The sequence below is a fragment of the Electrona antarctica genome (assembly GCF_951216825.1).
Source record: "Electrona antarctica genome assembly, chromosome: 21".
NCBI classification, from domain to species: Eukaryota; Metazoa; Chordata; class Actinopteri; order Myctophiformes; family Myctophidae; genus Electrona; species Electrona antarctica.
Genome location: NC_136802.1, coordinates 33,948,928 through 33,974,573, shown reverse-complemented (window position 1 = coordinate 33,974,573; position 25,646 = coordinate 33,948,928). Strand labels below are relative to the sequence as shown.

Here is a 25,646-nt window from a genome sequence, read left to right as displayed (position 1 = left end):
ACTGGCCTAGGAAAGGGAAAAGAAAATGACAAAAAGGGGAGGTAAATGTATAAAACATCCATCAGGAGACCACAAGGGGGGGTTAATGTAAATTCCCAGAAAGGAGGTGTCATTTCACTGTTGTTGTTTTTCCATTTTCTCTTTACAGTGTATTAATATTAATTTTGTTGACAACATGCATTATTGTGTTATTTTATTTGTTATGCTATGTTGATGAAACAATGGAAACAAGTCCCCAGGAATTTTTTGTGTTATTCTTTTAACATCAGTGCTGTTAACATTTATGACCTATAAAGTATTGTGTTGCGTTCCTGCATAACTTTCTGGGTATGATGATGATGTCACGCACTTATACCCTCTATTGGTGCATCCCTATAATACAGACTGTAAAGCACGTGGTTCCCAAAGTGGGGTCCGGGGACCCCTTGAGGAAGTTCCAGGGGGTCCCCAGCTAAATGATAGTTTGGAACCAAATGGACCCTTATGGGTCTGTAACTCTGAGAGTGAACAAATGGAACCAAATGGACACTGGGTCTGTAACTCTGAGGGGGTCCCAGAGATAGAAATGCAATTAAATGGGGGTCTGTAGACTAATGCATGTCAAACTGAGGGGTCCTTGAAATTAAACGGCTAGAACCATAACATTCTTCTCTTTTGGGGGTCCTTAGTGTCAATTTGGGGGTCCTTGACATCTGGAACAATCTTGGAACCACAGCTGTAAAGTATTCACATACTCCATTCACACACCCATTTGTTAAAATAACACTTTATTCATTCAATTAAGTCCCAGTTTTTCTCATGCCAATAAAACTCCATTTAAGACGTTTCAAAACAAGAACCAAGGCAGTGAAGAAAACCAGGAAGAAAACAGAGAAGTAATTAAAGACTGCATCTGCGATGATTTTACAAGCAAAACGATCGACAGTCAGGAACCAAATGGACTCTTATGTGTCTGTAACTCTGAGTGAACAGATGGAACCAAATGGACCCTTAAGGGTATGTAATTCTGAGTGAACAGATGGAACCAAATGGATCCTTAAGGGTATGTAATTCTGAGTGAACAGATGGAACCAAATGGACCCTTATGAGTCTGTAACTCTGAGTGTACAGATGGAACCAAATGGACCCTTATGGGTCTGTAACTGAGTGAACAGATGGAACCAAATTGACCATTATGGGTCTGTAACTCTGAGAGTGTACACATGGAACCAAATGACTGTACAAATGGAATCAAATGGACCCTTATGGGTCTGTAACTCTGAGCGTGTAGCCTACAAATGGAACCAAATGGACCCTTATGGGTCTGTAAGCAAGAATGTACAAATGGAACCAAATGGACTCTTACGGGTCTGTAAGCAAGAATGTACAAATGGAACCAAATGGACTCTTACGGGTCTGTAACTCTGATAATGTACAAATGACCCTTACGGGTCCATTTGGTTCCTTCCTGCACACTCTCAGAGAGTTCTGGGGGGTCTAATTCATATGGAACTTGGGGTCCTTCAAATGAAAACCATTTGAGAAGCACTGATGTAACTTTTAACGGTCATGTGACCAGGAGTTGATGTAGTCATGTGACCATTGCGTTGGTCTTCATCAGGGCCAACGTTCTCACAGAGTCTGATTGGCTGTCAGACAGACGGTGGGCGGGGCAGGTTGTTTGGTCAGAGTCTGTTTGTCTGTCGGACAGACGGTGGGCGGGGCAGTGCGTTTGGTCAGAGTGGCTGTCGGGCAGACGGTGGGCGGGGTGTTGGTGGGTGTGGCCTGCTAGTCGAACCCTTGCCAGTCGCTCTGCTCAGAGTCGTACTCGAGTTCCACACCGATGCAACGAACTCCCTCTAACAACATGGGAGTTCCATGATGACGATCTATAGGATGGACAGACAGACAGACAGACAGACAGACAGACAGACAGACAGACAGACAGACAGACAGACAGACAGACAGACAGACAGACAGAGAGAAGGTGAGTGTTTGTACATTTATAATAATCAACAACATACATATAGCAAATATAATTAATCACACATATTTTTGCCACAGTAATCGTGTAATTTTCACATCGTCCCTAGTAAGGAAGGAGATTAACATTCTGATGATCCATCACAGATGTTCACCGCCCACACGCACGCACGCACGCACGCACGCACGCACGCACGAACACACGCACACACACACACACCCACAAACCCTCCATCTGCTTATACAAACAGCAGGCTCTAATTCACTGCCAGAACAAGCAAAATAAAAAGCTGAAAATGTATTTTATGTTTTAACAAGGAGTTGGAGAGACAGGGAGACTACTGCTACTGAACAACAAACTCTAGTCTATAGCAATGATTACTGTCACAATATAGAGCTATTTAACACTGTTACTGAACAAACTCTATAGCAATGATTACTGTCACAATATAGAGCTATTTAACACTGTTGCTGAACAAACACTCTATAGCAATGATTACTATTATAATATACATTTTAACAAAACAACTTTTTGTTTTAACCGGCTAGAAATATCGCTTATTCTATCTTTAACTAAATCGAATTGTTTTTTATTTAATTATTTTGTTTTTCCTACCACATTATGCTGCTGTATCGCATCAATTTCCCTTCGGGGATAATAAAGTATATCTCATCTCAATGAGATATACTCATTGAAATGAGATGATCTCATTTTAATTCTAGTTTTGCTATTTCATTAGTTTTAACATTTGTTGTAAGGTGAATGCAGCATATAGTTGCACGTGTGGCCAGCAGGTGGCAGTAATGGCCTGTTGCGTTTGGCAGGGAGTGTATAAACAAGCAGTAGCATTGACTGAAAACCCAACAGCTGTTAAATTTAAAAAAAAAGCATGATGAATTTCAGCTGAGATGAAAACAACACTTTCTGAGCACTAATCAATAGAACAGCAGGGAGTCCACATGCCACATTTTGACCAATATATAAACACCTTTGTTTGACCCAGTGTACATTTTGACAGCAAACACACCATTAGTCTAGTCTTAGTCGACTAAATATCAAACGTTTAAGGCCTATTCAGACATGACGTCACTGAGCCGCGGCGGTAAGAGACTCACCGCTCACCCAAACACATCTCTCTGTTTTTACTAAAACTACAACATGATGTCACTGAGCCGTGGTGGCAAGAGACTCACTGCTCACCCAAACACATCTCTCTGTTTTTACAAAAACGACATGACGTCACTGAGCCGCGGTGGTAAGAGACTCACCGCTCACCCAAACACATCTCTTTATTTTTACTAAAACTGCAACATGACGTGACGTCACTGAGCCGCGGTGGTAAGCGACTCACCCAGTGCTCACCCAAACACATCTCTCTGTTTTTACTAACCACCGTTTCGCTACAGGATCCAGTTTAAGTCTGTTTGTTTTTAAGTCTGTAAATGGGTTTTGGCACCAATGTACATATCGGAACTTATAGCTCCCAAAGAATCGACAAGGGTCCTGAGGTCGACTGACCAGACACTTCTTAAGATCCCCAACTCAAAGCTGAAATCCCGGGGGGATAGGTCATTTTCCATTGTAGCGCTCACACACACTGAAATGATTAAGGCTTCTCAAACCTTGCCTGTGTTTAAATCACGGCTGAAAACTGACTTGTACTCCCTGGCGTTCGAACATGCTGAGAAGAGTTGCTGTTTCCACTGCCCTGTTTTATGTATTGTTGTTTTCGCCCCTTGGTATTTTAGTATTTTTTGTGTACAACACTTTGTTGTTTTAAATGTGCTTAATAAATAAAGTTGATTGGATTGGAAAAGGTCTTAAAAGTCTTAAAATTGTCAACCCCCTAACCCCCCCAGTGGTGCCGTCAGGACGTAAAAGTGGGCGGACAATATTCGAGATGGGGAACGGTGGTATAGAGATTAGACCACCAGCGCCAGTTGGGATAAATAAATAGACTAGTCATTCCCTAATAGTGCGGACATTCAGACCCAAATGACCCCCCTTCGGCGCCTAGGCGACGACAGTTATAGTCACCCATGACTCGATAATAATAATAATAATATGAGTCATCTCACCCATGACCCGGGCGTGAACTTTGACCCTGACGCTGACCTCGTCGTCGGTCTCGCTGAGGAGCAGCGCCTCCTCGCACAGAACTCCTTCCTGTTGGGCCAGGAAGTCACACGTAACCTTATGACCTCCTGGAGAGAGAGAGAGAGAGAGAGAGAGAGAGAGAGAGACATCTTTTGTCAGTAAGAAGGAAAATGACATTCTCAAATTAACTGATAAAACTGATATGAAATCAGAGCAGATTCAATATTATAATTGCACCCAAATGTGACTGGTCTGTTGTGTTACATTGGTACGTTTCGTATATATTCATATTTTAAATTACAAATGTGACTGATCTGTTGTGTGGCATTAGTACGTTTATGTGTTCATCCGTCCCACTGGGAGGAGACCCCTGGGCAGGATGAGATGGAGGGATTACATCGACTCACTGGCCGTGGAAGGCCTCGGGATCCTCCAGGAGGAAGTTAACTAATGTTGCTCTGGAGAGGGAAGTCTGGAGCTCTCTGGTGGAGCTGTTGCCCCCACGACCTGACTACGGATAAGCGGTTGAAGATGGATGGATGGATGGATGGATTTATTAATATTTTAAATAAAAATGTGACTGGTGGTCTGTTGTGTTGCATTAGTACGTTTATTTATTCATCTGTTAAATACTAATGTGACTGGTCTGTTGCACCAGTCAACCTGTGAGTCATGCACAAAGGCGAGAGAGAGAGAGAGAGACCCACACACTACTCATACACTTTTTCTACTTGTTAAATGAGGTGAGATTAACCTTATAAACCCCACAGGGCCAAAAAAGGCACCAGATGTCGTTCCTCCCGAGAAGAGCATACAAGCTTTACCAAAACTAATAGAAACCTCTTAATTTTTGTGTTTTGATGGTTGACTATTTGTTTTTTTAGTTTTTAGTTTGTTCTTATAGAGCGGTCCTCTTGAACTGAAGGGCAATACAAAACATAATAACTCATGCTGTTATGCAACAATGTGTTCTAATAAACTTAAACTGGCCCAGAGGGGTCATCTAAACGTCACGGTGGTGTGATCTTCTGGTGCAAAGGCCGTGGGTCAATGTTCTTTTTTTACACAATAAGCTATGTTTGTCTCCTCAAGCCTGAAGGCATGGGAGTCAGGAATGGGCCTGTTATAGCGCCACCAGGGGGCATGGGGATCACATGGGCCTGTTAAAGCGCCACCGGGAGGGAGATTTTTGCTAAACACATTTTCTTTATATTACTCCTACAGATTTCGTCCAAACATCACACACATCGGTAGATTGTTCATATTCCATCCTGATTGGCTAAGATTGGATTCCAAAGTTTGCACGAGTGGCCGGTTTTGTACACAATGCCTCAAATCCCAACACAACTGCTGTGAAACATTGCACACACATCCACACTAGGCCATGGAAGAAATACCACAGAACCAAGTGAAATTATGTTTCTGCACTGTCAAAAGTAATGCTACTTCTTTTGCAAAAAAAGCTCGGGGGGGAATGGTCATTTCTCGGGAAAATATTTTTTGTTTAAAATATCGTGAAAAATCGTATCGTGATACGAATCGTATCATGAGTTGAGTGAATCGTTACATGCCTAGTTATAATATATCCAGAGAGCGGATGAGGAGTGCCAGCACCGCTATTCATTTCAACGGAAGTTGCTCAGTGGCGTTTTGAAGGACCCGGAAGACTGACAAAGTCTCCCGGATAGTACCGCTCGAGCGTCGATACGATTGGTTGGCTCCTATGAGAGTATACCCCTCGCGCTGTTCTCGTGGAACCTCTACGTCTCACGAAAATTCATTCATGAATTTAACCTGGGCCCTGGCCCGCCTGCGGTACCAGTTTTGACCACTACCGTCGCTGGCTTCAACGTTGCCCAGCCGGTCTTGGGGCGGCTTGGAGGGGACAGATGCTGGTGTTATAGCGCCACCGTGAGGCTGGGGGTTGTCTTACCCTCCGGGGCGGGGCAGATGTTGGTGATCCGGAGGTGGGGGCTCGGAACCGGAGCGGGACACACGTCTTTACCCAGAGACGGAACCTCTGGCAGAACGAACACTATCTCGTATCTGTGCTGTGTCTTTAAGAAGCCCACCTGATGGGAGAGAGACACCGAGACACAGAGAGAGAGAGAGAGAGAGAGAGAGAGAGAGAGAGAGAGAGAGAAAGAGAGAGAGAGATTATTTATAAAGAAGAAATATATAGCTCTCACTTAGTATTGATTTAGTATTGAGCCCCGAACATCGGCGCGTTGTTCAATCCACCTCAATTTGAGCCTCAATTAAGAGAAAAACGCCTCTAAAGATGGCCGCTCCCAGGGAAAATGCAGCGAGCTGAGCGTCGCCTGGTGACGGGGAGCACTGCTTTACGGTAAATATTGGCGAGAAGATTATGAATTCATGAAAAGCCCTGAAAAGGCGTTATTGGCGCCATGGGATTGCATGAAAAAACACGTTTGTGGCGGTCAACGAGATTCCATGTCACCATTGACTCCAGTGCCAACAGAATGCACGAAAAAGGCTGTGAAGAAGACCCTGTGAACCGGAAATAGTAATCGGCCATTTTCGAGTCCCCTTCTCTAGCCTCAGGTCGCCATATTTTTTTTATTGAGCTCCTAACATCGTCCCTCACCTCATATTACCTCATCTGAGCCTCAATTCCGTGAAAAACTGAAGATCGCGCTTGCATGTATGTGCGCAGAGTTTTGGCATTTCAATGACGTCACAACGTTGCCTGGGGGAAGCAACCAGGAAGCGACTGGCGGTACATTTAAGCTTAATTAATTCTGGATCAATACTCTCGTGTTCATTTCTCGTGTTCACGTGATTACAACCGGAGGGTTAAATATCTAAACTCGAGATTTCTCGAGTTTGGCACAGACTAAAGAACTCACCTTGACCAGGAAGTTTCCGTCGCCATCGGGCGTCACCATGACGATCGAGTCGTGAAGCTTCTCATCGAAGTGAACGTGGGAGGCGGTGGGGCTACTGCAGGAGGGGGCGTGGCTACTGCCGGAGGGGGCGGGGACAGCGGCCTCCTCTGAGAAACGAACACCCCCCGTCTTTGCCGAACCTGAGGACAGATGCGCGCGCAATAATAATTTAATAAACATTTGGTTCCATTTGTAGACTCTCTGAGTTACAGACCCATATGGGTCCATTTGGTTCCTAACTATCATTTAGCTGGGGACCTCCTGGAACTTTACATTTTTTCCGTGTTACTTCTGACATTCACTCCTACCCCACAAGTCAAAGAGATGATTTTGAATTACCTTTTTGTCGCACTTCCAAACATCAATCTTTCATCAAATTTAGAGGCCCTCATCTATGGAATTCCCTAGATGCTTCACTTAAATCCTCATTATCCTTGCCAATATTCAAAAAACATCTAAAGAAATATCTTATTTCTTCCTCTCTGTAGATTACATGATTTACTTTGATGTGTTATATTTTATTTTGTGTGTTTGTCGTTTGTATTGTTTATTTCCCTTTTTTGTGCAGTCTGTGTTTTTTATTTCTTTATTGCACAGCTGCCCCCCTTTGCCAAACTTGTAGACCTTTGTAGTGTTCTTAATTGAACTTTTAATCGGTTTTAAATCAATGACCTCTTCCATACAGGAAAGGATTCCAAATAAGCCAGCTGGCTTCTTCCTTTCCTTGCATTGTATTTTTGTTCTTTGATATGTATTGTCTATATTTTGTACTACGTGCTAAATAAATAAACCTAAACTCATAGAGTATATAAAGGATAGAGACCGAACTGGAGCACTAGCCCCGCCCCCAAGCTATTCATTTCGATGGAGTTGCTCAGTGGCGTTTTGAAGCACCCGGAAGTACCTCCTCCGGGGAGTGATGGTCCTACGTGTTAAAGCCCAGCTGCACGGGGTTTCCTCGTCATGAATCCACGGGTCCGCCTGCAGTCCTTCCTCATACCACTAGGGCCCAGAGCTTCAACGTTGAATAGCCTCACTGGCCCCTTGCCTAAACTCCCTCAGTGACCCCTGGGGGTCCCCGGACCCCACTTTGGGAACCACTGCACTACAGGATGCCGGGTCAACAAATGAACCTGGCATCTGGCGTCTACAAAATAACATGCCATCTAGATTACATTTTTTTAACCTTCGCATAAACCTGGAAGGTCGTCCAGGATACGGCGAAAGCTGCATGGTAAAGTGGTGTTGGTGTAAAGCCCCGCCCCCGTCCCTACTGCCACTCCACTCGTGAAATCTTAAAATGTCCTCACAAGTTTAGTAATACAAGTGTGTGTGTGTGTGTGTGTGTGTGTGTGTGTGTGTGTGATGTATTTGAAGTAAAGATTGTATCTGTGAACAAACACACAAGCACGTAGCGCGCGCGAGCACACACACACACACACACACACACACACAGTCAGACACGCAGACCACACACAGACCACACACACACACTCTCTCTCTCTCTAATAATAGAGGTCATTAAAGAGCTGCTACTTGTTCTGTAGGCCTACTTTCTGATTGGACACTGATTGTGCTGTATGTGTGTGCGTGCGTGCGTGCGTGCGTGAGTGCGTGCGAAGAAATGCAGTTCACTTGCAATCCACCAATTAATCCAATTAATTGAAATAAGATCACGATCTAGATTCAGACAACTATGAGCTCTCATTTTGTGAAGAATGGTGAGGAATGGTGCAGCACTAGTTGGCTGTACAATTCATTTTAGTTGGTTACTCTTAGGTTTTTGTTTGTTTATTGTAAGAAATATTTTCATTGAAACGAATGACCTAAAAAATCATGATCTCAATTCTTAACCATGAAATAAAATGAGTTTTATATACTGTATTTATCATGACATTTAGCCATGAAAACTGCTACTGTAAACCCAATATTAGTTTTATACCGTTACTGTAGGGCAGAAACCTCTATATTATTTTGTTTGTAGATTAACCCATTTGGGCGGGAACCCCTTTTGGTGTTAGCATTATGTTATGCTTTAGCTATTGAAAAATAGCAGATCTACAAGCTCATATCGCGCCACCGAGTGGCGCGCTACGAGCTTGTAGGTCTGCTATTTTTGAAAAATCGATGAACAACGGACATAGAAACATAGCTTTTTCAGGAAACTGTCAGGATGTAGAAGACATTTTTAGAATCTGATCTCAGGTCAAAATGGGTTAACGTCCTATTTGATCACACTACAGCAGTGGTTTTCAACCAGTGGTGCTTGAGGAGGTTCCAGGTGGTCCCCAGCTAAATGATGGAGAGTTGGTAACCAAATGGACCCATATAGATATTTAACTCTTGAGAGCGAAAAATGCAACTTTACGCTCTCAAAAGTGAATTCATTGGTCAAATTGGTCTGCATCAGTTAATTTACAAGAAGTCTGTACACATTTAGAGAATTTAGAAGAATTGTTATTTTGATCAACGTTTGCCTGCTATCTCTCTTAATGGTACCAACATCAACACAGCATGGAATTGTGGACAAAATCTTATCCAACGACAAAATATTCCTGAGTTTTGGGTCTGAGGGGCTAAATGTCAGTGTTGGTCTGTGGCTCAAATGAGAAATAAATAATGGACCTTGATATGAAAAGGGTTGAAAAAAGCCACTGTACTACAGCATCACACGAAAACATCAAAAGTAGCACATCCACAACAGTTTTGGACATATGATGTTTCCACCCAACAGAGAACATATATTTTATTTATCCATAACATTTTAAACATGGACATGATGCAACTGGGCATTTATATCCAGTACACGCTGCCGTTTGTAAAGCAATCGTATGTGTTCTTTATTCAAGTATCTTTCTTCAAAGCAGCATATACTTGTCTGTTTTATAGATGGTCCACATTATTTCATTTAGTTAAAAGGAGATGTGACTTACTGCGTATGGGCCATTATGCTACATAACATATTATTTATAATTAATTACACAGCTATCAGACGCTCTTAATCCAGAGCGATTTACAGTAAGCAAGGAAATCACGAGGCAATCAGACTAAACATTATATAATACTAGACCGGTGCCCGGCTGTAGAGCACCGAGTCGGTAACGATGGAAGTTGGAGATCAATGCCCCATCCGGTTCCCAAACCTTTTAGCCCATATATGACCCAAAAGAGAGATTAGATGTTTGCCTGGGATCCAAACTAGTGAAAATAAGCCCACGCATCGCTTAGATTTGTTCTAATTTATGGAATTACTTCGATTTTTCTCCCATTTCTTCATGACATTACTGATAAAAAATCATTGGATATTGTTATTAATTCATGAAAGGTTTAGCTGTGTTGTTTGAAATGTAACCAAAACACCAAATGTAGGAAACACAAATCCCACAAATGAGTCCTGACTCCCGACCCACTGTTTGGGAAACAGCAGGGGCAACCTTAGGCACGTGTGACAACATTGGCACAGTGAGGTACAAGTGAGGATTTTTCCTTTTAATTTTAAAACCCATTTACCGCTAGCATTAATGAATCCCTCGATCGCGTACTGCCAGGGTTTTATCGCGCGTAACACTTACTTTGAAGAGCCAAATATCCGTAATAGCATGTTCCTGTGACAAACTGCTGTGTGTGGTGTCTTCACTGGTTGTTGTTCTCTCGGTCGATGGTGGATAAAGCCGACCGCGAGTATCACAGCGCCTGCTACAGGCCGTTGAAAACGCTTGTCTGGCCCAGAAACTGCCCCTCAATGTCGTTTCTGAGTTACAGGGCTTTCGATGCAGGGCTTAGAATGGAAGTGGATGCGCGCGCATCTTCAAAATGGCCGCGGCAATTGTGTGTTTGTGTCCCAGAGCTGATGTTTCGGTAACAAAATTTGGCATCGACTGGGTTAACGGTGCCGGAGATTAGCTGGTAACGGACGGACGGACGGACGGACGGACACACACGCACACACACACACGGACGGACGGAGTGCAAAACATACCCATGCCTTCGGCCTGGTGGAGACAATTAAGCTCTCTCAAATACATGCAAATCCTGCACACAATTCTACATTCTGAACTGTGACTGGGGACGGAGTCTGGGAGATGGGTGCATTACTTCTAATGATCATTACAATGTCCTGATGTTAAAGAAAATAGTCCAGAAGAAGAAGAAATAAATGTTATATTCATGGACAATCAACATCTGTTGGATTTTTATGTGGTGTCATAATTCAACATACCGGTAATGTTGACATGGCACACTGACTATCAAGAAAATACAAACACGGCACTTCATGTCAAAAAGGTTGCCAACCCCTGCACTACAGGATGCCGGGTCAACAAATGAACCTGGCATCATGATCCGTCTACACATAACATGAAATCTAGATTACATTTTAACCTTTGCATAAACCTGGAAGGTCGTCGAGGCTACGGCAAAAGCTGCATTCAGCATGCTAAAGTGGAGTGTGAAGAGTCACAATTTGTCAGTGGTGTAAAGTAACTAAGTACATGTATTTACTTAAAGGGGCATTCCACTCATTTTCAACATTTTACTATGTCATTAATATACCTTAGAGCTGTTGTGTGGAAATAATAAAAAAGTCCCCTCATTCTGTGTTTCCTATAGAACTGGAGGTCTGAAAAAAAATATTAACATGGTGAATCACATCTTGATGATGTCATCAAGATGTGTTTCACCATGTTAATGATTTTTTTGTTAATGATTTTTCTAGGAAACAGAACAGATGGACTTTTGTATTATTTCCACACAACACCTCTAATGTATATTAATGACATAGTAAAATGTCGAAAATGAGTGGTATTCCCCTTTAAGTACTGTACTTGAGTACAATTTGATTATTTTCAATGTCCTACTCCATTACATCTCAGAGGCAAATATTGTACTTTTACTCCACTACATTTATTTGAAAACTTAGTTACTAGTTACTTTGATTATTATTACAAAACATACATTAGCCACTTCAGCCATACATACATTTTGGCCATTTGAAAATAGCCAATCTACAAGATCGCGATCTGACGCATTGTGAGCTTGTAGATCTGCTGCTTTCAAAAGATTTATACATTTGAAAACTTGAAATGGGACATTATGCGCAGCACAGCTGAGTACTTTCTACTTTTGGCACTTTAAGTACATTTTGATACTCAAGTACATTTTGAATTCCGGACTTTTACTCGTAAGGGAGTAGTTCTACATTGCAGTATTGATACTTTTACTTAAGTAAAACAATTGAGTACTTTTCCCATCACTGGTGTATACTCATTGTTGATATCCTACCGTTAGACTGATGATAGGTTCTATATGATAGGTTGATGAATTACCATGTGTTGTTCTTGCTTACTGTAAATCGCCTGATTAAGAGCGTCTGATAAATGCCTACATTGTAAATTGTCTCAGACATACATTACACTCCGGCTCCGTCCAAACCTGGGGCGAGCGGAGAGTGAGATGATGAAATGAGAGATTAGATTACACATCCTTGCAGATCTGGGTCAGAGTAATGAGTTCACATGATGTTACATCATCATCATCATCGTGTGGAAGATGGTGCTGCTAAACTAACTGGAGAATGGTACAAATGAGATGACGTGGGGGAGGGGTGTGGGAGCAGAGGGGTGTGTGGAGAGAGGGGTGTGTGGGGGAGGGGAGGGACATAGAAGGCTCTTTATGTCATGCGACACGCAGGTCATACACACATGGCCAGGCCTGGCTTGACCCGAGTGGCTATGAAGCATGCACTGTATACATAATACAGCTTGCTTATGGTAGTCCATCGTATGCGATGATGACTTCTACGTCTTCTTCTGGTGAGTTTTGAGGGGACTGTGAAGTCCAATCCGAGCGCCACATGGTTTATTGCAGTGAGGGCATGTGAAGTCAGTATTAGGCCTCACTCAGACCTTTACTGCATTGCTGTATGCTTGTTGGATGAATGTTGTGTAGTGTCATGGCCGCCCCAATGCCTTTCCAATGGGAGTCACATGGTTTGACACAACATTTGTGTTGTATGAGGGGGAGGGGCGCAGTCGAAACACAGCCAAAAGCCATACAACAGCTTGTAGTCCAAAATCTGGACTACAAACCATGTGACTTCCATTGGAAATGCATTGGGGCGGCCATGACACTACACAACATTCATCCAACAAGCATACAGCAATGCAGTAAAGGTCTGAGTGAGGCCTTAGTTGTGGCCTTGGCTGCAGTGATCATCTTTCTCTTCTGGCGTTTCTTCTCCCTCACCTCACTCCTCTTCAAAAACGCTGAAGTCCAGTATGGCAAAGCTGCCTCCATAAAGGCCGTTCTGAGGCAGAGCTTTCCAGCTGGGTGTGCTGCCAGGTCAACCCAAGGATGCGCTGGAGACATTTCATGTGGAAGTTCTCCAGCTGTTGGATGTGGCGGCGATACAGGGTCCAAGCTTCACAGCCGTAGAGGAGTGTGGAGACGCAGATGGCTTGGTAGAATGCTGCCTTGGTGTGTATGCTTAGGTCTTTGTTCATATACACTCTTAGGCTGAGCTCACACCTTTCATGCAATTCTCTGCTCGTTGGATGCTCGTTGGATGCCTGTTGGGTAGTGTCATGGCCGTCCCTCCCTAGATGCATCCATTTCCCACAAGGTTTTGCGGGAAGTGGGCGGTGCGCTAGAGCGGAATGCGGAAAACAACAGACCCACGTTTATCTGCGTGTAGTTTTTGGTGACCAATACGGCGATATGTGGAGTTGTACACTGTCATAATAAAACGGATGGCTTTTTACATACAGAATGGGGCACTGGCTTGCTAAATGAATCAAACTTTCTTCGAAAGAGTCATCCTCTTCTGAACAAGCCAACACACAGAATCAGTGCCTTTAAATCTGGTACTGATTGTTGAAATGACTGGAGACAGCCGTGCGTCATTTCATCATCATCATCATGTCCACACCCAAACGCAGAAACGCATTGAACACAGGATAAAATCACTGCAGTAGCAGGTTTCAATTGTAGGCTATATTATACTTGCTTTTATATTTACACTTATGAGGTGCCAATCATATTTTTTAATGAAGGAATAAGTACCGCATTTTAAAAGCCACCTAAATTGTGAGTGGAAGTGGAACATGTTTCTTTCATTGTCTGTCAGCATGTCACACTATGTGCAAAATCCCGACTCTCGACTTTTCTCAATTTAAAAATGATAGACACTTTACCATTGCTCTGGCGACTTGACAAGTCCTGCACATAAATTAATAGCAGAGTCAGACCTATAGAAGTAACAAGTTGTGAGCTTGTAGAGTGGCTATATTTTCGAGCTGTATAATAAATGTCACGTTATAATGTGTAGGCTGGCTAATACAAGTTCACGCGCGCACATTGTCAGCATGTAGGCACAGTGACATGCATTCAATGGTGCGCCCTTAATTACCTAAACATGAGAGAGATGTGCCATATACGCACGATGCGATTCCATTCACACCTCTCTCTCTCTCTCTCTCTCTCTCCTCGCATGACCATGACCATGAAATGGAGAGCAAAATACAGCACGATATAGTTTCACATGCGGCTATGCACACACCACGCATAGACTTGTTGGTGTAGGCTACTGCGCAATGGCATTTGGCCTGGGTGCTTATTGGTAGGTTAATATCCACAGTTTATCCGTAGCGGTCCGCAATGAACCTATTGTTCAAGCTTCGCACTCCAATACAAATTAAACTATTTGAATAAAGGTTGTACACATCAGTGAAATTAACCTCTGGGAAAATCCCTAATTGAGAGAGTGTATAGGCCTGCACCACAGATCATATAGGCTGCATGGCTAACAGGACTTGGGCACTACCCATCTCTCTATATCATTTGATAAAGGCATATTAAAAACATGACTTGTACACCCAATGAAAATATAAACTTCACAGAATATATACCACTTCGAATTATAACAATCGGTTGAAGATTATCTGAATATCACACAAGTAAAATCTCAACTTTTTTGCGCAACGGGCCATTGCGCTGAGGACTGGCAGTGTTTTACATATACTTGAGGACCTCTGCTTGGAACGCGCTGCATGTGGACGCAACACTTGGAGCTTGTAGATACACGGAATGACGATAAACATTTCACAGAATATATACCACTTTGAATTAAAACAATCGGTTGTGCTTAGCACTCGGCACCAATGCAAATGAAATAGTCCGCACTGGACTAGTAGGCTGATATATTTATTATTGGATGCAGCAGAGCAGAGCCTTTGCTCACTGCAGTTGATGCAACATAATACGTTTTAAAGTTGTTAACTTGTTAACAGTGATATATAAACATGAACACTTGGATAGATATCTGTGTAGTTTCCATGCAGGCACAAGCTGCATTTCTCACCTAATTATAGTAAAAATGATATGCGCTAATAAGCGGTGACATCATCATTTCTCAAAAGCTCTGTCACTCTCCAGTCGGACTTTTCTGCGGGGCTCAGGAGACTACAACTAAACTCCGCCCATTGGGATACAAAACAGCCCTTCTCTCCTATTGGTTGGTGGTTAACCCCACCCTCTGTGTTGGGTGGACGTTGGGTGGATGTTGCGCCTACAAGCTGTTGTATGCATAGATATATGGTTGTATGGCTTTCGGCTGTGTGTTGACTGCCCCCCCTCCCCCTCATACAACACAATGTTGGGTCAAAGCACGTGACTCCCATTGGTAATACATTGGGCGGCCATGACACTACCCAACGAGCATCCAACGAGCAGAGAATTGCATGAAAGGTGTGAGCTCAGCCTTAGGCCTCACTCAGACCTTTACTGCATTGCTGTATGCTTGTTGGATGAATGTTGTGTAGTGTCATGGCCGCCCCAATGCATTTCCAATGAGAGTCACATGGTTTGTAGTCCACATTTTGGACTACAAGCTGTTGTATGGCTTTCGGCTGTGTTTCGACTGCGCCCCTCCCCCTCATACAACACAAATGTTGTGTCAAACCATGTGACTCCCATTGGAAATGCATTGGGGCGGGCATGACCCTACACAACATTCATCCAACAAGCATACAGCAATGCAGTAAAGGTCTGAGAGAGGCCTTAAGCAGTCTACCAAAGGAGGCTGAGGCAGACCGTATACGGTTTTGAACGTCATTCTCCATGGCGCTGCAGTTCTCGTAAAGGATGCTTCCAAGATACTTGAAGTTTGGGCTACTGCTAGAGGCTTGCTGTAGATTTTAAAGACAGGTGATAGTGGTCGAGTTGGAGGAGGAGAGTTCCACTGACAAGAGTACTTCAGTCTTCGCAGTGCTCACAGTGAGACGCAGTCTGCTATAGGCCTTCACAGCAGCTGTTAATGTTGCCTGCAATGCTTCTGATGTATGTGCCACAAAGGCACAGTCATCTGCATACTGTACGAGGTCCATGCGTGCAAATATAATACAGTACAAGCAGGCAGCAAGCAGGTCCTTTGTCCCTCTGTCACACTCCTTAAAAGGTATATTCAGTGATTTGACTTAATTCAAATATCACTTGTTTTTTCTTTTTTTCTGGATAATCCTCCCTACTATAGAGTGTGCTGACCATATAAGGAGTTCCTCCCTGTCCCCAGTGATCCCCTGGGGTAAAAAAACCCTAGTTTCAGTTTTGGTGGCGGGTGGCAAAACCTTCATCCAATCAGGATGAGTGGGGCCTTCCTCCAATCATGATCGAGTGGGGCGTGCTGTTGGTCTGTTGTACTTCCCCCAATGTAGAGCGTGTGCATGTGCACATCTTGTTACCGGGTGGACCGGGTTTTTTTCCAAATCACCCAAATCACTGAATGCTCCTTTAACAGAGTCCTTGCAGAGGGCAGACAGGGTAGGGGTCGAAGGTTATGAGGTGATGTTCTTGGGTTGGGTATTGTGTAGCGTTTTGTATTGTATTGTATTGTATCTGTATCTGTATGCTGCAGGGCGGGTCCTTGAGGCCCAAGACAAATTTCTCCCTTGGGAGACAAAATAAAGAAACCTTGAACCTTGAACTCCACTATGTTGACAGTTTTGACTAGTAGCAGCCTGCAGCCTCCCAATGTTAAACAGGTTCCCGTCCAACCTGTAATCCACCAGCACACCACTGCTTCCCTCAACCTCTTTGTGCAGTAGCCAGGTGGCGCTCATGAGGAAGATGTTATAGTACAGGTGCAAGTACAAATATACAGCAACAGACTTTTGACAAGCTGCCTCTGATTGACGGTTGACCTATACCGAATGTCCCCTTCTGTGACGCATGCGGAACTGCGTCGCCTCTAGTCATGTGTAACATTCGCGAGCGTGGAAAAGGTGCCGGCGTCTCAGTACCAGTAAATGGAGATGGCCTCCTCGCGACTTTCCCTTCTTGCGGGACGAAGATTTACTATTCTGGGGCGACTGTGGCTCAAGAGGTAGAGCAGGTCGTCCAATGATCCATGGGTCGGTGGTTCGAATCCCGGCTCCTCCTGTCTACATGTCGAAGTGTCCTTGGGCAAGACACTGAACCCCAAATTGCTCCCGATGTGCTGGTTGGTACCTTGCATGGCTTCCGCCGCAATCGGTGTATGAATGTGTGTGTGAATGGGTGAATGTAATGCACAATCTATGTAAAGCGCCTTGGATAAAGGCGCTATATAAATGCACCATTTACCATTTACCATTTACCATATCGGGTTGCAACTCGAACAGGGCTGAGTCAGCTAAGCAAACTTTGCAACGCCCCTCCTAAAACTATGCTTTATCCACAAAAGAAAAGTAGTTTGCGGTTGTTGGAAAAGTAGTGATAATGATTAGACCAGCACGCTACAGAGTTCAGGCTGTACATACAGGGCTTAAAGCCTGCACTGATCTCATTAAATGACCCCTATGAAATCTTCAGGACTGAAATCCGTCCCCAGGACTGAGAACTTTAAGTCCTGCTGTATAGAATGTGAGAATGCTCCGCCCCACGCATGCCTAATACTTCTACTAGTAATACCAGTAAGGCGCCCCGAGGGCGAGAAGCGACTTCGCCCTTTAGGGCAAGCTGAGGACAAGGTTGCACTGAAAATACAGGTCACGGAATTCCCATATATGTTGGAATGTCAGAAAAGGTCAGCTCCATATACTGTATGGAGGGTTTGAGGTCAGATGTAGAATGTTTCTAAATATAAATTACAGATATTTTATTCATCATTATTACTACTCACTCTTCTTTGCAGTGGCCATGTCAGGGACACACGTCCAGGACACACGGACAGACACACGGACACACAGACGGACGGACACGGTCACAGTCCTGTCATCTCAGAAAGCCTGCCACCGAACACCCTGAAAACAGAAAGAAGACAGACTCACTTGTTTGCATTCATTTCATAACTCTTGTATAAAATATTAGTTTTGGAAAGCTGTTCTCAATACTTTATTAGTTCAATATATTTATAGAAGCCACATACACACTTAACCACATTCATTTCACCTCACGTTGTAATGCAATAACATTAAATGTTGAATATGGAACAAGTAAATGACAAGTGATGTGTGGTGGTTTAAATAAATTAAAACAAATAAAGTATGGTGTACTTCTAGAGGAATCCCTTATAAGGAGTGAAAGGGCAGCGGTGGCCTAATAACACTTTTCGGCTTGAGAACCAAAAGAGACAATGATGATGATGTCATCCCAGGAACCAGACTAGTGTGCTGTGGTTGTACCGGTCAGCAATGGTGTAAAGTAACTAAGTACACTTACTTAAGTACAATTTTGAGGTATTTGTACTTTACTTGAGTATTTCCAATTCCCAGTACTTCTACTCCACTACATCTCAGAGGATAGATATATATGAATTTGAAATTTTGAAATGAGACATTCTGCAAAATGAGTACTTTCACTTTTGATACTTTAAGTACATTTTGAATTCTGCACTTTTACTAACGACAGAGTATATCTATATTGCAGTATTGATACTTTTACTTAAGTAAAACATTTGAGTACTTTTCCCCACCACTGCCGGTCAGCTCCCAGCACATGCACTGGCCGCTTCCCAGGTTTGCGTGGGTGCGTGGGTGCGTGCGTGCGTGCGTGCGTGCGTGCGTTCGTGCGTGGGTGCGTGCGTGCGTGCGTGTGGTGGTTGAGGGGTTGTCATCATCATAATAAATAATCCCCTCTTGTTTAGCTGTGTTTCCTCGACTGCGTAGTGACTGAGCACAGATTAGGAGAGGCCAGACAGGCACACATGTATTTAGCCCCCTTTAGAGATGATACTGCAGTTCAAAAAACACACAAACAATGTGCTTGAATTATTATTATACTATGAATAGCTCTCTAGTTGCTAGGTGACCGATAAAAAGGAAATCAACCGGAAGTTATAAAGTCTGCCTCCGTCTGCTTCAAAGAGGCGCTAGCCCCTCTTATGCCCAGCTTTGTGTGTTTGTGTGTACCCCATAGCAATGATTTGATTGACTGAGCAATGCATCACTTTGTGACGCATTGTAAGCTTGTAGATCAGCTATTTTTTTTAACCCATTTTGGGCGGGAACCCCTTTTGGTGTTTTAAACATTGTTATAATTTAGCTATTGAAAAATAGCAGATCTACAAGCTCATAGCGCGGCACCGAGTGCCACGCTATGAACTTGTAGGTCTGCTATTTTTGAAAAATTGTGAAAATGTGCCTGAAATCTTTGAATATATATTATTTCAGAGTTTCAGTTTTTAACTCAAATCTTTGCTTCTGGAGGGTCCCTGGAACAACATATTTTCAGATGGGGGTCGGCGGCATATTACATATAATTTCTGGGGTCCTTGACATGAAATATTGAGAACCACTGATATAGAAACATGACGATTTTCAGAAAAAAAATTAAAAAAATATTTTTTTGTTTGTTTAAGTACGACATTTTTTCAACATGGAAACGATTATGAGAAAATAATTGTGATTATCGCTGATTATTGTGATTAGACGATTATGTATGCAGGCCTACTTTAAGGTTGAACATGGGTGAAGTGTTAGTTGAAGACGGAACGAACCGTCATCCATCTCGGTTCCCACAATTCAACCCATTCGGCCCTGCTCCAAATCAGATGGGATTAACTCATGTCTGTGATCCTTAAAAAGCTGTGGTTCCCAAAGTGGGGTCCTTGAGGGAGTTCCAGGGGGTCCCCATGCAGCTAAATGATAGTTTGGAACCAAATGGACCCTGATGGGTTTGTAACTCTGAGTGTACAAATGTGTACACTCTGAGTAAAATTAACATTGATTTTACAATATAAATTGGGGGTCCCAGAGATAGAAACGCCATTAAATGGAGGGTCTGTAGACTAATGCATGTCAAACTGGGGGTCCTTGAAATTAAACTGGTTGAGATTCACTGCAAAATCTTCTTTTATGGAGGTTGATGGCATATATTTTCTAATCGCGGCCCCATCTATCTACTCTACGGGGGCGGAGCTTCTAAAGAGACCCCTGCCTTCCATCAGGCAGGATCTGATCTGATCCGATTCCCCTCCTGCGATGGGGCCCAAGTCTTCTATCATATCAAACATAATTGTACTCATCTGTTAAACATAATTGTATTCATAAATAGTACTACATTCATGTCTTTAATCTGTACTGTATACGTATCAATAAATATCATTGCATTCATTCTGTGTAGTGAGGTCTCTTAAGTTGAAGTGAAGGTGAAACAGAGGTCACGGTTGTTAGAAAGGGCTCAAGTGGCCGGAGAGGAAAATCCACAACAATGAAGCATTATTTAAAGCACAGAATTAAAGCACCAACAAACAATACACTCACAGTGTGAACACAATTATTCACATTCCTCTCGCAAACAAGCAGCCCTTTATATATTACACATTCTTATCATTCTCTTCAACATTTATTTGGTTTTTAATAGCCCGATCTTACACGCTCACTGCGACCTCGAGAGCGCAAGATCCGTGCACTTGTTGTAGCTCGGCTACAAGCTCACTATAGCTACAAGATGGGCTTGTACATTAGCTATTTTCAAATAGGAAATAAGAATTAAATGACCAAAAGGCATGAAAAGGGATATACTGAATCTAAGTCAGGGGGGGTTTAATAAGTAAAAGGCTTTTATCAAATGTGTTACAGTAAACACTACGTGAAGCTGACGAAATATATTTGATGCCATTTCTAACTAGTGTTGATTTTGACAGCAAAATTTTGATTTTAGTTTAGTCAGAGTCTTTGGAATGAAACTTCATTTAGTTTTAGTCATATTTTAGTCATCTGAAATGTTTTAGTGTTAGTCTTAGTTTTAGTCATCATAGCATAGTTTTGATTTTGTTTGTATTTAGTGTTCCTCAATGACAAAAGGTAGTCGAACATTTTTCGTCATCGTTTTAGTCGACAAAAGCAACACAATTTCTAACCCTCCACAAGTTGTCCAGGATCAGTAGTACTGCTGAAGCTCCTAAAAAGCTTCATTTCTCCTGTGTGGGGATTCATTGAGTCTTTGGGGCGAGCGGTTTAAGCGTGGTCTGAGTCTCCCATGTGGTTCGAATCCTCAGGTAAAGAGGACTTGAAACTTACGGATTGGAACATTAACAAAGCTCACTCACTGTCTGGCTGCTAGACATTTAACCATTTCAATCCATCTGAGTCCTTTTAGATTGTAACCACTTCAATCCATCTGTGTTCATTTTAGATTTTAACCACATCAACTATTATTTTATACTATGGATATTCAAAAAAATAGCAGATCTACAAGTGCCACTTTGTGAAAAAGAAATATAGGCCTATTGTTTTTTAAGTAACTAAAATCTTTGCTTCTGGGGGTCCATGTAACAAGATAGGGGTCGTCGGCCGAATACTATGAATAAATGAAACGTGTAGCTAGGTGTAATGTTAGAGACCACAGAAGTGAACCTTTCAAGCCTGTTTTCTCAACTGTTTTCTGCAAGACATTACTCTATAAGCCATATCTCCAAAACTGGTGGGTCAAACTGAACAACCAATAGGCCTATGTCAATTTGAAGCTATGGTTCCCTGCTTCCATATGACATGAAAAAACGAAAATTCTAAAAGAATCCAATGGCAGTCCCTCAGTCAAATTTGGTCACATATGATATGATGATGATCTGAAAACTGTTATGATTTAGAAGACATTTGTAGGATCTGCCTCAGTTTTAATGGCTTAAGCATTGCCTCAATGTACCACAGACCCATATTATGTATTTGGCCACGGACCCCCATCTTTAAATGTTTAAAGATTTGTGTTGAAATGTTTCAAAAATATCCCAAATTCTTCTACAAGCTCACGTCACGTTGTGATCTTGTATATCTGCTATTTTCGAATAGCCAATGTATAGGGTTAAAGTGGGGGAAACAATTTTGTCATATTAAAGTGCAAGACCACTTTGGTAGAGGTTTGGGTTGTGAAATCAAACAATATTGCTCCGGTGATTAGAAATTGATAATTCAAAATATGCTCCTCATTGACTTACATGTTACGCTGAAACAGCTCTCAAAGTCACTCTTTCAGCTAACAGTTAACAGTTGATTTAGACAATATTTAGTTTTTATAAAAAGTTTAACTTCCTTTTTTGCCTTTTTTTCTTTTGCCATTTTTATTAGGATGAAAACCCGGACTGGAGATGTTTCAGCGTACAATGTAAGTCAACGAGGAGCATATTTTGAATTATTAATTTCTAATCAATGGAGCAATTGTCCACATTTGGAGTTACATCATGGCAAGGTAACTACACAACTAAAACCTCAAAAAAGTGGTCTTGCCCTTTAAACTCATTTTGCCGGGAGCCCCCTGGAAACCCCTCAAGGATCCCCTGGGACCCCACTTTGAAAACCACTGGCCTCCAGCACGCTACATTATTATTATTATGTTTCTTCATTGTACATTAAAAACATAATTATTAACACATAGACATAATTATTAACCTGCGAATACATTGACATATTAACAACGTGCCTTAACGGTCAACAACACAGTGTGCTGTTGTCGTGCGACCTTCGTCCATGTCACGAGGAAAGTGATCTATGAAGTGAGGAACGTATTGTAAATGTTTTAAGTGATACGTAGTGATACGGGACAAAAAGTCAAAAACATAGTTTCACGTGACAGAGGGGTCAAAGTTTAACAAAAGTTGTGTTACAGTATATGGTAGAAAATGGATCAACAATACAAATTACGCTAGTTTTGTGGATTGATTTCTTTTTAATGCGTGGCCCCCAGTGACCCTCATTAAATGACCGGAACGACTTAATGTTTTATGTTCTATGTTTTATTGTTTGTGTCTTGTTTTTGTATTTTGGACCTATAGTGTCTGCAAATAAAAGTTTATATATATATTAATATTCACCAAAACCAGACCAGAACTCCCACCATGGGACTCAGGCACCCACAATATTAATCATGGCAGGTATTTCCTACAGCTTTAAGTCCAAAAATGTGAAACAAAACTTTAACTCTAGGGCTGTCACGATTACAGGTCACACAAATAATAAATATGGAGATCAAAATACCGGAAATAGCATATCTACAAGCGTCACAAATTGACGTGTTCGTAGAACTACTATTTGTTATTTTTGAAAAATGTTTGAATGTTTTTGACATCATGGAAACGATTGACGATTATGCAAAGATAATTGCGATTATCTCAAATAATTGTGATCAGGCGATGATGTAATAATTGTGACAGGCCTAATTAACCATTATGAAAAAAATAAAACCTTGATGAACCTAATTATTGATTGATTATTTATTAGCACAGTAATGTACAGTTCAATACAAGGTCTGCTAAGAGTATTTAAAACCCAAGAAAGCACTTGAAAGCTTGTTTCCATTGCGGTTTGTTTACTGTCAACTGACTAAACAATGTTGCACATTAAGCTACTGGTAATCATCATCTGGGGACGGTGGACCTCACAACAATCATTTTGGTACCCCTGGGGGTTCAGATGCCACAGTTTGAGAACCACTGAGTTATTAAATTCCACAATTAAAACTATTGTGAATTATTAATAGACAATGTTACCACAAGATTATGAGCTTGACCATCTTTCTTTGAACAATTATTGTAAACTGCGCTTTGGCTCTGAACTAGTTGCAAACTGTTAATAAAGTATTGAACTACACGGTATTTCAATTTTCAACCAGTGGTCCTTGAGGGGGTTCCAGGTGGTCCCCCAGCTAAATGATGATGGGGAGTTGGTAACCAAATGGACCCTTATTAGATCTTTAACTCTTTTGAGTTATACCTCTAGGGTCCACTTGGTTAGGTATACCAACTCTCCATTATTTAGCATGGGGACCATATCTTTCTGGACCCTCCTCAAGGACCACTGGTGTATGTTCCCTGGACCACTGGTTGGGAACCCCTGAGTTAATTGTGTCATATAGTCATACTCATATTACTGGATACAATGTATCAGATTCATGAAACTTTGAAGCTTACCTTTCTTGCGCAGCTCCAATCGCCTCCACGTGCGTGCGTGTGTGTACGGGCGTGTATGTGCACGCGTGCGTGTTTGTTAAACAAAAAGCAAAACACGCACAGAATAGAGTTGTTGTTGGGGTTGTCAACAGGGTTGTCAATACTCTAAGGTTGTCACACACACTTAGTATTTCCGCATTTGGATCACGTGTCTCTTCTCCCTCAGTCCCTCTTGTGCTGAAATCATCTGTCGATATGATGTGATCGATGATCGTTTATCGGTGTTTCTTCACATTGTTTAAATGTGCCTAAAGAGCGGATTGGTTGATTTGATCGGCCCGGTGTCCTGTCTCTTCTCTCTGTTCAGTTGAACTGAATGAGCCGAAGACAGTTGCCAGATTGTGTGTGAGAAATAAGCAACCAGGGTCTATGAAAACCAGTGTTGATTATTTGGACAGCAATTTTTTGTAATTGTTTTTTAATACAATTCCATTTAGTTTTAGTCTTATTTTAGCCATCTGAAATGTTTTAGTTTTAGTCTAGTTTTAGTCTACTAAATATCATATAGGCGAATTTAAGTCGACTGAATGTACAATTTTGTTGAACAAGAAATAGCTCACAACGAATTTAGAATATTTTTGAAACAGTTTAACAACACAAATCTAATCTTGGATGGGGTCCCCTCACAAGCAGGCACAGAATATTTTCTGGTGGAGGGGGGGGGGGGGGGGGTCCTTGGATTGATTGATTGATTGATTGATTGATTGATTGATTGATTGATTGATTGATTGATTGATTGTTTGATTGATTGATTACAGTACATTTCAAGTCAATTCAACTCAATACAAAAACTGTTAACTGTGGACAACACAAGCAAAAAAAGCAAAGCAAAGTTCTTTGTTTACCCAGGGTAAGTGGACTAAGCTCGAGTTGCTTGTTTACAGCCACGCTCTGCTCATAGAACATTTCATGGTTGAGGTTCAATGCCTTGCTTGACGTGTCGGTCCGGGGATTCGAATTGGCGACCTTCCGGTATCAAGACCGCTCCGCAAACCGTTCGGCCACCGCTGCCTCAGCACCATAAAGCATTACACTAGTGACTAGTAGTTAACTAGATAGTTAATTATATAATAATTTGGGGGGTCCTTGACTTGAAAATGTTTTAGAACCACTGGTTACAACATTAGGAAGCCCAAATAATCTACGCTTTTAATAGAAACAAGAAAAAAATGAAAACGCAACCCGCAACTATTTACAAGCAATCTAAAATGAGCCCAAGATCGCTTATAATAAGCGGACATGGCAACAATGTGCAGAGAGCCTG

General features: G+C 42.1%; 1 protein-coding gene across 3 annotated transcripts; it reads right to left on the bottom strand.

Moving 5' to 3' along the window:
- Positions 1-750: 750 nt before the first annotated feature.
- adisspb (adipose secreted signaling protein b) lies at positions 751-24,698 on the bottom strand. Of its 3 annotated transcripts, none has more exons than XR_013788614.1 (7): positions 24,344-24,698; positions 18,122-18,242; positions 6,931-7,109; positions 5,994-6,132; positions 4,042-4,167; positions 1,392-1,868; positions 751-1,303 (listed from the first exon to the last, which is right to left on the bottom strand). XR_013788614.1 is itself a non-coding variant. In XM_079490765.1 (6 exons), the coding sequence occupies exons 2-6, from the start codon at positions 18,138-18,140 to the stop codon at positions 1,768-1,770; spliced, it is 564 nt and encodes a 187-aa protein (XP_079346891.1). In that variant the 5' UTR covers positions 18,141-18,242; positions 24,344-24,698; the 3' UTR covers positions 751-1,767. The 3 variants fall into 3 exon arrangements, 1 of the variants encoding a protein (XP_079346891.1); XR_013788615.1 differs by having other exon boundaries at positions 751-1,627; positions 1,679-1,868; XM_079490765.1 differs by having other exon boundaries at positions 751-1,868.
- Positions 24,699-25,646: the final 948 nt, after the last annotated feature.